At 39.3% G+C, this 12,716-nt stretch overlaps 1 protein-coding gene across 1 annotated transcript; it reads right to left on the bottom strand.

Annotated features, from left to right (window-relative positions):
* Window positions 1-546: 546 nt before the first annotated feature.
* LOC140921609 (pre-mRNA-splicing factor 38A-like) lies at window positions 547-12,484 on the bottom strand. Its single transcript, XM_073371614.1, has 9 exons — window positions 12,351-12,484; window positions 8,366-8,525; window positions 7,311-7,432; window positions 6,214-6,299; window positions 4,662-4,703; window positions 4,226-4,291; window positions 3,425-3,525; window positions 1,782-1,820; window positions 547-1,167 (listed from the first exon to the last, which is right to left on the bottom strand). The coding sequence occupies exons 1-9, from the start codon at window positions 12,478-12,480 to the stop codon at window positions 879-881; spliced, it is 1,035 nt and encodes a 344-aa protein (XP_073227715.1). The 5' UTR covers window positions 12,481-12,484; the 3' UTR covers window positions 547-878.
* Window positions 12,485-12,716: the final 232 nt, after the last annotated feature.

Genomic DNA, 12,716 nt, shown 5'->3' with positions numbered 1-12,716 from the left:
TCAAAAACGACTCGACAAAGAATAGCTCTAAACCGTATACGTATACTCCAACCACAGAAAAGAAGGTTTTTTTCAGATGAAATATTTCTTTTATTGTAGGCCTGTGAGAAAGGAGCCAAGTAAAATTCGCTAAAATTGTGGTTTTATTAATATTAATTTTGATTCATTCACACGAAAGTGGAAAGCGAAATAAGCCGCCAGTGATAGGAGGGGGGTGGGGGGGAGGGTGTATCTTCTTTCCTGCCCCTGATTCACGCGTTCACTCACGCGTTCTCTCACGGCCAGCTTTGCTCGCCACTCGAAATGGTGCGCTTGCTCGCAGGTTATGGTTTTGACGAGCAAATAAACGACAATGGATACAAACGTAAGACAAGTAAACTTAATCAAACATCTCTTAGCACAGCACGTGGAACTTTATATAGAATCAGGGGTAAGCTGCGCATCTTTGTAAACTTTCATCCGTAAGTTTCTGTATTAGGTCATAAAAAACGTTAGTAAAACACCTTTCTGTGCTACGCTGACAAAAACAATAAAATACAAGAACAATCCAGCGTTTCTGATATTGTTAAAATAATGACTGATTAAAGAAATATTTGTCAACAATTCAAGGATTCTCTTTTGTTTGATATGCAACAAACGGTCTCGCAACTGGTTATGGCTAATCCTAATCTCAATAGCCCTAAGGAGTATGAATCAGTCATGGATTTTCTTTGTCAGAGCACGTCGCACTTCCGTGTAAAGAACTCTTCAATTCTCGTCAGAAACCAGCGAGGATTGAAGGTGAAAAGTTCAGCAAGATTGGTTAAGACAGTTCGGTAAGAACTGCTTAGTAACTCAACGGATAAATACAGAAAACTTCAACGTTTACGTGAAGTCTTTCAAGGTTTTAAGGGCTTGAGGCCAAGCTTAGCCCTGAGTTCATTTGCTTCTTTTATCTCTAACTCTTCTTTACTCATCCCACTGTTCTCGCTTTCCTTCTCTCGTTTCTTGTCGGATTTCTCGGACTTCTTCGATTTCTTTGACGACTTTTCCGGAGACCTTGATCGTGACTTCGACTTTGAACGGTGACGCCGACGATGGGGCGAACGCGACCGAGAGCGCGACCTGGAATGGCGACGATGCGGCGAACGACTTCGGCTTCTGTGTCCACGCCTTTTGGGAGAAGCACTAAAATGATAAAAGAAGCAAATAATCAATTTATAAGTCAATTATCGGATACAAATGGTTACTTCATTATGTCTTAACTGAGCGATCTCTCGTTTTCCTGAATTTCTTTCTTAACTAATCAATAAGTATGGCGGTAGAAGTAGAAGTGACAAGACAAGACAAGACAATGCTTTATTTGGAGTCTTATACAGTCCTATCTTCCCTTACTTTCTCTCCCTGCCGCACCCCAGCCCCTCCCGCCCCACCCGCTTATGCAAATTTACCTACTATTTCCATACAACAAATAGGCCATCTTCACATTGACGGCATCTGGCTACAACTACCAAGATAATTCGTGTCGTTTTTGCTTTCCTGTTTCAATTTGTCAACCCTGCTGAGGTATAAAAAAGCTCTAATTTAAGCCCGAAGTGCAGGCGTATTTTGGGCGGGCGAAACCTGTTTGTTGATGTTCGTATTGCTGTAGCTGCATCTTTGGTTATTTCCTCCTCTCTTTTTAAGTTTAAACATGGCACTTTCGCGAGCGAAACCGAAGAAAACGCCTGCACTGCAGGCTGCCCTAATTTGCACAAGAAAATAGCAAATGGGTTCCAAGCCCCTTTAACTCTGTAACGTACCTTCGTCGACGACGACGGGGTGATCTGGACCGACTGCGTCTGTCGGGAAAATAAACAAACAAGCAATGAATGAATAGATAACTTTTCAGGTAAATCTTCGAACACTCGATTCGTTGGTGACTACATGTATAATGGGAAAGCCTAAGAATCATTTGTGTCATTAGTATCAACTCTTTCTCAGCTTACTTCCTGCTAGTCTGCTACACAGCCGTTTTTAGTGTCGTCACGCAACGCTCCTCCCCACTGGAGGAGCATTGCGTGACGACACTAAAAACGGCTGTGTAGCAGACTAACTTCCTGCAGTCTGGATAAGAATGACCAAGCATAAAAGCTCGCTATTTTGCGTATCTTTTGTCTGACGACGTACTGTACAGTCTGAAACTGCTACACCAAGGAATCTTCCTTTAGTTCAAGGTTAACCCTTTAAACCCTAAGATCAAAATTGGAATTCTCATTTGTTGCCCCTATTCACTTCCTACACAAGGAGTCGGGAGAAGTTGATGAAATATCAAGCAAATTCACCTTGATTGATCATGTCCGCAATTCTCATGACCACTGTTTTACAAAGCACATATTACTAGATATCGCAAGGAGAAATTTGATGCTGATCACTCTTAGGGCTAATGACGTCACGCTTAGCCACGCCCTCGTTTCCCGTGCCTAAAGAAGCTTATTCACGGCTGTCTAGTTCATTTTCTTAAGACTGCTAATACACGTTCTTGTTCCCAACGGAGCTTTACGTTAGAAAAAAAATCACAACTTCATGTAATTGAGAAAAATATGTCTCGAAATATGTCTCCAAAGTAATTTATCAAACGTTACAAACAAAAAAATGCTAACTTTGAAAAACTGTTGAGCTGAAAAGTTAAAACAACAAGAGCAAAACAAAACAACCAAAAAACAAACAAGTTGCAATCCGCTTCAATCTTCTTCAGGTTTCACCAGTTGTGCCTTCCTTTGTAACTGTTCTTACCTTCTCTACATGTAAATGTTTTGTGCATTTTTTTTTTGTTTCACTCTACTTGAAAGCAGTTCCCACAGTTTGTATTTTGAAAAATTTCGTAACACAGGTCCATCAAGACTTTGCCACTCGCGCGCTACGAGTGCCGACGGTAACCGGTCACTTCCCCTTTAAGTCATTCTCGAATCATTTAGCGCGCTTCAAATGTAATGTTTCTCGTTCTATAAGCCGTAAAGCAAACCAAGCACCCTTCAAATGTAATATTCCGCGTTCTTAAAGCCATGAACTATGACAAGCAAGCTTCAAATATAATCCGTAAAATTCCGAAAATAAGCCCCGTGGCTTATATTTTTCAAAGGCCCTTTTTGAGGGGCTTATTTTTGGAGGGGCTTACATTCGGAGGGGCTTATCTACGGAGGGAAATTTGCGTTTCCAAATCGATTGGGCTAGCCTTATAGTTGGAAGTAAATTTACCGTTTTTGCTTTGTTTTACTTTGTACTTGAGGGCAATTTTCCAAGTACAACCCCCCGGGGGGGGGGGGGACGGTATTCCTTGTTCTAAAATAGGGGGATAAGTAAACGGGGCGAATTGACTTGGGGGCGAAATAACCGTAAAGCGTGCCCACACCACTGTTACTCTACACTTATCGCAGTCACCTTGTCATCTAAATGTACACTGTACCTGTGGTGCGCTGGAGATCGGCTTCGTCTCCGACTTTTGTCGTGACCACGGTATCCACGCTTTGGTGAAGGACTGCGACTTCTGCTTCTTCGACGTGGGGACTTAAAAAAACATGGAAAGATCACTGTGAGTGACTAAAAACGATATGAACAGTGCAAAAGGAGAAGGCTGGTTAACTAATGAGTACTGAATGAAAATCAAGCGAGAGAGTACATTTGACCCCTTAGCAAAAGTGAAACCCTCAGCTGTTTGAAGCTGCTTGGGGTTCATAAATAAGCCCTTTTTTGCGTGTAACTTCACAAGTCAATGTAAACCTTTCTTATACTTTAAAACGTTAGTTTTTTCTGCGCCTTCCCTGGTCGCACAGCTCTCTCAGACCCCGCTCGCTTCGCGCTTGCTTTCGCCTCCCTGCAACGCCAAGGCGCGAACAGCTAAAGGCGAAAATTATGTTGTGAATGTACAGGTAGAAATAAAGGCACACCCTTGTAAGAGTTAAAAGGGATGTTTAAAGGGGGCCTTCAGTATATTTCCTCAAATGTTTCTTTCTTAAATACTTTATTACAAGAAATTCTATGCTATAAGCAATCAAACATTTCTGCGGGTAATTTAGCACTGAAATCTGACATGGAGTAATGATACCAGTGGCGTTCAGATAAAAGGGGGCGGGGGAGGGGGGGTGGGTAGGCGGTTTAAAAAAAAACAAATTCGGTCCTTCGGGCCTCAGTTTGTACTAAAAATAAGGGGGAGGGCCCCCCTGGATCCGCCACTGGATACTGTGTCTAAAAAGAACATCCATTGTACCTGTCTCTCCTCCTCTTCCTCTGACTCGGATTCCATGTCTTCTAAATCATCGTCAAGAAGGCTTCGCTATGTGCACGTAAGACAAAACAGAGTTATCTACCTATCAAAATATATGTACACCTACCTCTATATACAACTACACTTGACCGCATGGTTAGATAGCGTCTTTTAATTACTATTGTACAAAATTACTATTGTACAACCACAATGCGTCAATCTTTGTTTTATTATTATCATTTGGGATTACCAGTTCGCGTAAAAATTTTGAGTTCAAAAAGTCGATGCTCTGATTTATACAACAACAACCGTCACACATTTACAGAGTGTGGTCTGCCTGATGTGCCGGTGTTCCTGATTTTATTCCTCCATGTACTTTTATTTCTTGGAAAATTTCCAGTTTTTTCATTGCAATTAGGTGTATTTTACCGTTACTTACCCTTGGTTCCAGCTGGTTATTGTTTTCCAGTGCCTGCCGCTTCTGAAAAAGCAAATACATAGCTGATAAGTTGTTTATGAAACTGTAGAATTTTGTTCAGGCTGCTAAACGTATTAAAGGATTATTTCACGTTCAGATTTTAGGTATTTATCAAATGAATGACCTTTTATTTTTGATTTTCAACTTATTATAGAGGCATTTCATAAACAAAGAAAATACAAATGTATTGTTTGGAAACCTCCAATTACAATGAAAAGCTACAGTGTAGGCTCACAAATGTCAGGCAATAACAGCTAACGTTTGCAATCATACCAGAGGGTAAAAAATGTCTTTATTCCTTCGTCTTCCTAAACCCGTTTTGTTTTATAAATCTGACCAAACATTGTTTGAGAGATTGAGGGTCAATTTATGTTTTTTGTCAACCACCACACAATTCACGAATGGTTCTGAATCAGCTAGTAATTGCACACTCTTTCTATACTAACTGCAGAGTGACACACTTTTAGAAAGAAAGTTAGGAAAGGTACCCTTTGGACCAGTGAGGCACATATACAGCTGTTTCGAGAAAGGTTGTCGGAAAAAGTGCACGCGACAATCCCGAAAGGTATTGTGGGTTGTTTTGAGTTCACTCTTCTTCAAAGAAATTTGGAAAAATGGCACTAGAGGCCATGGACTTATGTTTGAAAGTGCTAAAGGAAAGCAACAAAACGAAGTTCGACAGCTACAGTGTCACGAACAGTGTGTTGATCATATCCCATATTACCTTTCGGGATTGTCGCGTGCACATTTTTCTCCGACAACCTTTCTCGAAATAGCTGTACATGTACAGTGTAATAGGAAGGATTGCCCTGGTTTAACCCTTTAAGTCCCAATAGTGACCAAGATCAATTTTCTCCTAACAATATCCATACATTGTCAACAGATAAGTTATGAGAATTATTAAAATGATCACCCAAGTAAAAACGCCTTGATCTTTTATCAAATTCTCTCAACTCATTGTTAAAGGAAATGTATGGAGATCACTTTGGAGAATTTGTATGTGGATACTGGGGCTTAACGGGTTAAGCAGCAAGAAGCACCTATTGGAATTGTCACTCTCCCTGGACTTGATGCTTGTCCATTCCGGTACCCATTTACACTGTATTAACCTAAATGTAGGTGGAGAGGGGTGGAGTGGAGCAAAGTGTTGTTTGTTTGAGCAAAAGAGCATGATGGCTTTAATGCTTGAATCTACACCTACAGAACTATGGTCCAAATCGTTTACTGCAACACCATTCCTCACATGTCCTCTTGAAAAAAATTAACTTGTATGTGCGTAATGCATAAAAATGGAATATTTAACATTTTTCACAATGGTCTACTTAAATGCAGATTTGTACCCTATGATAAAGTGCATGATTGTGAAACTCATTACACAATGTACAATGTAAACATGTGGCTAAAACAGCACCCAATGAATCATTTTGAATGCAGATGATGACTTTATCTTAAGGTATGTGCATTTCTACTATGGATGGGTGCGTCCAGTATCTGAACAACTAAACACCGTTACCTGAATGCGTGGCAAAATCACATCACAGGCTCTCTCTTCCCTGAGCAGCTCATCAATAAACTCATCCATGTGCGATAGCTCCATTTCTTTTAAATTGAAAATGCAGAAGTTTAATAACAACAGGGAATTGGCATGATGACGCCTTTTTACTTCTACTACCAGAATCCTTTAGCGTTTTCCTTTTTTTCTTTGCTTTCCTGTAGGACTACTGTTATTTAAACCTCACAGGGATTTCCGAATTTAGATGTGAAAGGAAAAACAAAAGGGATCTTCTGTAGCCTGAGTAAACAGCCAATATTTTGTGACATTTCCACTGGCTTCTTCACTAAACGACGTATGAGGAACAAACATAGAAATTCCAAACTGATGATAATGTCACTACCCAGCTGTAAGAAGTCCCTCTGGTTGTGCCACATTTGCTTTAACCGATCAAATCAGAAGCTCTACACACGTTCGTCAGGCGTCATTTCGGGAGGAAATGTGCCATAAAACAAGCCCTGCTAACTTGGGACCTCGCAAAGAGGGTTGCACAGAAATTTGCGTTTTCTTGTAACATCCATGATGGAGAATCTGAGTTCTAGTTTCACATAACTTCATTGTTTACTCAAAATCAGGCTTATCCAAAATGAGTTTTAAAAAATTCGCAGTAATATTACTTTGTATTAATGTTACTATGGTATCCTTTCTAGGATTTCAAAATAACGGGCCAAATGAAGGCCACTATTCAGCTGTGATTTTCACAGTAAATGTATTAGTACAATTTATGGCAAATAGTACATGTACAATAAACGAACCAAATGGCAAGCTGTAAAACTGACTTTCTTTGTACCCTGCTACAGGTGTAGGTAAAAAAAAATTAACCTGAAATCAAATTTGATCTGTACAATATAACACATACACTGTAGTAGTAACATGTAACTCCAAAAGATTAACCAAGTTTTATAACTGTGACACTATTCAGTAAATTTATTATTTTGCTACTAATTTACATCATCAGGTTGTAATACAGTCATGTAGTAACCTCTACTGCAATAAAAATGATGATAAAACTGTTTATGGCATGTTTATACAATATACAGTATCATTCTGTTACTTACTTCCCATTTTGTCCTTTCTTCTGATTTTCCTATAGTCATTGTAGAGTGGCTCCAGATAGTTATAACAGTCAAGTGATGTCCCGACAAGTCTCATGTACATGGCTCCCAAAGCTCGCACATATCTAAAGAGTTACACAGTATCAAACTTAAGCAAAGAATATTCAAGGCACCACTAAGTAAATTTTATATCAAATTTTATAAAATAAATAAGATAGTATGCACGCTCTGATTGGCTGAGAGGAGTGTTTGCATGAGAGTATGTAAACATGGTTGTGGCATCAAGATGTTTTGCTTTTCGTGCGCTAATCACGTAAGCACGAATTTGAAAAAGTTTTCAAGTTCAAAACTCCACAATTTTACTTTAGTTACCCATTCCTTCGCCGGCTGAAACTTGGGAAATCGTTACAAAGAAGGTGTGTCATTTTTTCTTCGCTTAAGCTGACATTTTAAGTGAGAAAATCCGTATTTTGGAAAGCATCTTTTTGTAAAACAAGAACTGATTACGCGTGCAAGACATCGGGGACAAGACTTTGCAACTGGTAAGAATTTCTCTCTTAATCAGAGCCATACAAAGAGTTTTGCGTTTTTTCTTGGGAAAGTTATTTTATAAAACCAATAGAAAACTTTTTTCCTGAGTTTGCATAGCCTGATATAAACACTCAAGGCGTTGGGAGAATTCTCGACAGTTATGCAAAACCCTCGACTTCGTCTCGGGTTTGTATAACTGTTTCGAATTCTCCCAACTCCCCTCGTGTTTATATCAGGCTATGCAAACACAGAAAACGTTTTCTATTGCTTAATTCAATCATTAGAAATAAGAAATGACTTTTAGAATACTGTTTCCTAACAATAAGAAGAATTTAGCTCAGTTTGACACCTCATACAGCATTAATTTTTTGAAGTTTTAATTTATGTTAACTTTTTAATGATCAATGTTTCAAAATTTAATGGCAGTATTTAAAACATGAATGAAAGGAGAGACTGCACCATCCACATGTGTTTCACTACACCTCAATGGGTATACAGTCAAGTAATAATATTGTTGTCTGGCTTACTTGTAGTCCTCATTCTTGATAAACTCTACAACAATTTCCTTTTCAGGCTGAATTTGTAACATTTTCAACACCAGGCAAAGGAAAGGTGTTGGCTTAATGTTTCCTCCAAATGTGCCTCCAACATGGTCTATCTCCATGGCTTTGTCTACCAATAACTCAGCTAAGTGTTAAAAAAAAGAACAGAAAAATCAGCACCCTAACACTATGTACTGGTACATGTACATTGCACATGCAGGATGGCCAGAGATAAATTAAATCAGTGTGAAGAAGAGCATTGCACGTAGTAATATTTCCACAGAGCACTATGCAAGGAAAAGGAAAACTTAGGTACACAATGTACATGTATGCAACACTCTTTCTGTAAACAATCAGTTTTTGTAATTTTTGGCCAACTTGCTTACAACCAGCTTCACAAACCGCTTTGGTAGAAAACACTGCCTGCACATTCTAATAATTTGATTAGGTCTTCGCACACAGCCCAAAAGACAACAACATAATATTGGCACCGTGTCCAGAATTGAATATGATAGAATAACCACACGTTCAAACTTCATGTAGCCTGAGAAAACAGCCAACATTTCCTAAAAAAACCACTGGTTTCCTTGAAAAGTAACAAGATATTCCATACAGATATTCCATACTGTTGATGTGTCACTACACAGATCTGGGTAGTGCTTCTTATTGGTTGAAGCAAAATTTCAACCACTCTGAAACACTACCCAGATCTTGGTCATGACACGTCATCAGCATCGAGTTTCTGTTCTCGTTTCTCAGACATCTTGGGAGACCAGTGGTGGCATTGCAAAAATGTCAGCTGTTTTCTCAGGCTAAACTTCAGGATGCAAATGCTTTTCAGAATGTTTAATCTTGACATACATGTACACGTTATGCTGAATAATAATTTTAATATACATTTCTACAGATGTTACAGGTCAAATTAATTTGGATTTCATGCTAAAGTTTTTGTAACCTACACTGTCAGTTGATTTTCAATTTCTTTTGTTCTCTGGGACTAGGAGACAAAGACAGTCATAGATAATCATCCCAGGTTAAATCAAAATTTACTTGAAATCAAATGTGACCTACACAATGTGCACACTGTATGTAATTTCTGCGAATGAAGAATCATTGCGGACAGTCAGTAGGTTTTCCATTTAGAGCCGCTTTGTGGTTTTGGCGACCGGTGATTTTGTTTATGCGAAGTTTTCTGAGATCAATGTAGAGTTATAGTTCGACCTTCTTGCTATTTTCACCATCAAGTGTAATGATTCCGTTAGCTTTTCTTTCTGGTTTACTTGCTTTTTTTATTCATTAAGGACCAAATAGCTTCTTTTCAATTAAAGCAAATCTTGTGTTTTTGAACTAAGTGTTTCATGTGTGTGTTTATTTCATTGCATGATCGCAACCGAGTGTGATTATAGATTTCAGTACAACCGGTTCAGAGTTGTACTGCATACAGTTGATAGTTTGAATGTTAAACATGAATTACGATCGAAAAAAATAAAGCGATTCTGTATCATGCAGACATTTCCAAACGATATTTCTTGGTTTGCCACTTGAAAATCGTGTTTTACTTTTTGCATGAATTAAAGCAAAGGTCAAGGAGTAGTGACGTCAGTGGATGGCATTAACGGCCGGTCGATTCAGACGTTACTGGGGGAGTAATAACGACTCGAAGTAATCGGATGAAATTCAGGCTAGATTTTGTTTCCTTTGACGATAAACATCCACAAAGACGACAAAAATTTGTTGCCAAACGTGACTTTATAAAGGAAATAAAGGGAGATGTAAAGAATCAACCATAAGAGGACACAGAAATAATCCGAAACCCCAGATGGGATTCGAACCCACAACCCTCCGTGTTCTAGATCAGATGCTCTAACCTCTGAGCTACTGAGGACTTGTTGGCGAGCAAGGGTCACTTTTGTGGATTGGACTAGCGAACCGCATCTCGCAATCATACAGTCTTTCCCATACTAAACTCTTACACTGGTCAGGTTTAATGTCTGAGTCACAGCAGGGACCAGGAATTTGTGACGTCAATTTAATAGAAAGCCCTATTGACCTCTGTTAAGCTTTTTATCGTTGTATTGAATCACCAGTATAGGTATTGTATTTCATTGTAAACACAACTTAATACATTCATATTCAAAGCCTGAATCCAATATTAAAAATATTAAAATTTAAGTACCTTCAAATACGGCACAAAGCTTGTTTAAGCCCTTGCCTTGTAACCAATTGGCCACAAAAGCACATTCTTTTCCACGAAAACCAGGGCGGATAAAGGTTGGGCGGTGAAACGAGCGCTCCGCTCTTCATTGAATGTGTGATGCGGAGTAGGACTGGCACGAGCGCTCTTTCCGCGCTTCCGGTGCGCTTGAAGGCCGGCAAAATTTTCCTTTTTGCAAACCGGAAATCCTATTTTCTTTCTGTAATTTCAGGCTACAATGTTAAATAGATGAATTCGTTTCATAACAATATCAATAAACAGTTTCATATGTTTGTGTCTGTACGTCTATAGGTCAAACTTGTTGGTCGTATAATGCCAAAATTTGAGTTTAATTTGAAAGTGTTGAATACCTCCTCCTTCCACTAAATATCACCTAATCGTCTTTCACCGTTTCGTTTGCAAAAGCTTAACACTTCTTAACCTCAATTTTTACATATGTTAAAGGGGGATAAATTTTATATAACATAACAAAAAATTAGATTGATATATATTGATATAGTGGCGTTGTACTTCTTCAAACTTTGCTTCTCGTTTGCAACGCGACATGGCGATTCGCGCAATGCGTTGCAAATCCGGTAACCGCATGTAAACAAAATTTATTGAGGTTAGTTGTAAGGTTTTTTCTCCGTTTTTCTCTCTAAAACAAAACTAGGTAAACAGTAAAAACTGAGGGGAAACTAATTTTGAAGTTTCGAAGAAACAGAAAGACGTATGAGATGTTTTTTCAAAATTAAAAAGAAGGATGATGGTGATTGAAATTAGCATAATTTCACCTTGCACGAGCTGCACGCATTTATAAAATATACGTCATCTAGTTATGAAACACGATCTGCTGTCTTTTAGTTTTGCCATGGATGACATGGATGAGATTTTCCTTCGTGCTTTAGACAGTACTTAGTTGTTTTTGTTTTGGAATAACATCGACATTGGCGAGTAGCAGAACGAAAATATAATTCAGTGGTAGAGTCATGGAAGTAATAAAAGAAACCCTTTGAAAGAAATGTTTGTCTACTCCAACTAAACCTCCCGCAAAAAATAGCAATATTTGCCTCTCGGAGACAGCGTACCAGCTCAAAGGAACGAGGAAGAAGTGCAAGAAAACAAATTATCAAGGCGCCATAATTCAGTGACAGCGGCAGTGTCTTATGTACAAACCACATCGCAAGCTCCGACCGAAGTCGAAAACAAGCAACATTTCTAAACATAGTGCCAGTCCACTGCATCACACCTTTTTGCTCGGACGCGCTCGTTTCACCGCCCTACCTTTATCCGCCCTGACGAAAACCCTCCAACACCGCGCCCCCCTTGATAGCTCACCACGCCAAAGATTTCACATGAAATCGAGGGTGCAATTCATATTCCCCACCCCTAACGCACGGGGATCCAATTCCCCACCCCCTGGAAGTCTCTGATAATCAAGTTCCCTCCTTCCCGGGACGGCAAAGGTGTCAAATGCCCGGGGTATGCCCGGGGGAAGGGGGGATGTTGGAGCTTCGATTTGACCGATACATAACACTGAGAAACGTTTCTAAGATTTGCTCTGGTTAAGGCATTTTTAAGTCGTCAAGAAAGCTTTCGTCTCGTTTGTTCTCTTCATCTTAAATGAAAACAGCACCTGCTAAACGTTTTTTGAGGGTATCAAAATGCTCAACCTGAAAAAATCTTGCAAACTGTTACGTTTACAGAACTGTGCAAAAAGCACAACATTGTTGGGTAAAACAAAGAAAACAAATTTGAAACACTCAAACGGCTTACCTGAAAGGGCAAAGCATTGTTCCTTCCAATATTTACTCTCATAAATACGCGAACGGATGATTTTTTCGACAAGATATTGGGGATTTGTTCCTTTCACCGTTTTAGCGTCCGAAACAGTGCGGTTCGCCATTTTGGATATGGACACTAATTTCCAGTCCCTTAGCATTTCCAACCTCGTTCCCAGGATCCGAAAGAAGAGGAGTCACGTGACCGCAACCGCTGCGAATCGAATTCGCGCTGCTTCAAACTGCACTGAAACTGAAACTCTTAAAATTTGTCAAATGCTGGCGATTTTTTTCAGGAGTTGAATTCTAAAGGACTGTATCTAAATTCACGAAACGAAAATCGCTGTCATGGGTGTTTCCA

This window comes from Porites lutea, chromosome 12 (assembly GCF_958299795.1).
Source record: "Porites lutea chromosome 12, jaPorLute2.1, whole genome shotgun sequence".
NCBI classification, from domain to species: Eukaryota; Metazoa; Cnidaria; class Anthozoa; order Scleractinia; family Poritidae; genus Porites; species Porites lutea.
This window is presented reverse-complemented; position numbering and strand designations above follow the sequence as displayed.

Coding starts and splice junctions, on each gene's coding strand:
- LOC140921609 (XM_073371614.1), bottom strand. CDS start 12,480: ATGGCGAACCGCACTGTTTCGGACGCTAAAACGGTGAAAGGAACAAAT. Junction 7,433..8,365: donor ATCAAGAATGAGGACTACAA/GTAAGCCAGACA, acceptor GTAACTCTTTAG/ATATGTGCGAGCTTTGGGAG. Junction 4,704..6,213: donor TGATTTTGCCACGCATTCAG/GTAACGGTGTTT, acceptor TTGCTTTTTCAG/AAGCGGCAGGCACTGGAAAA.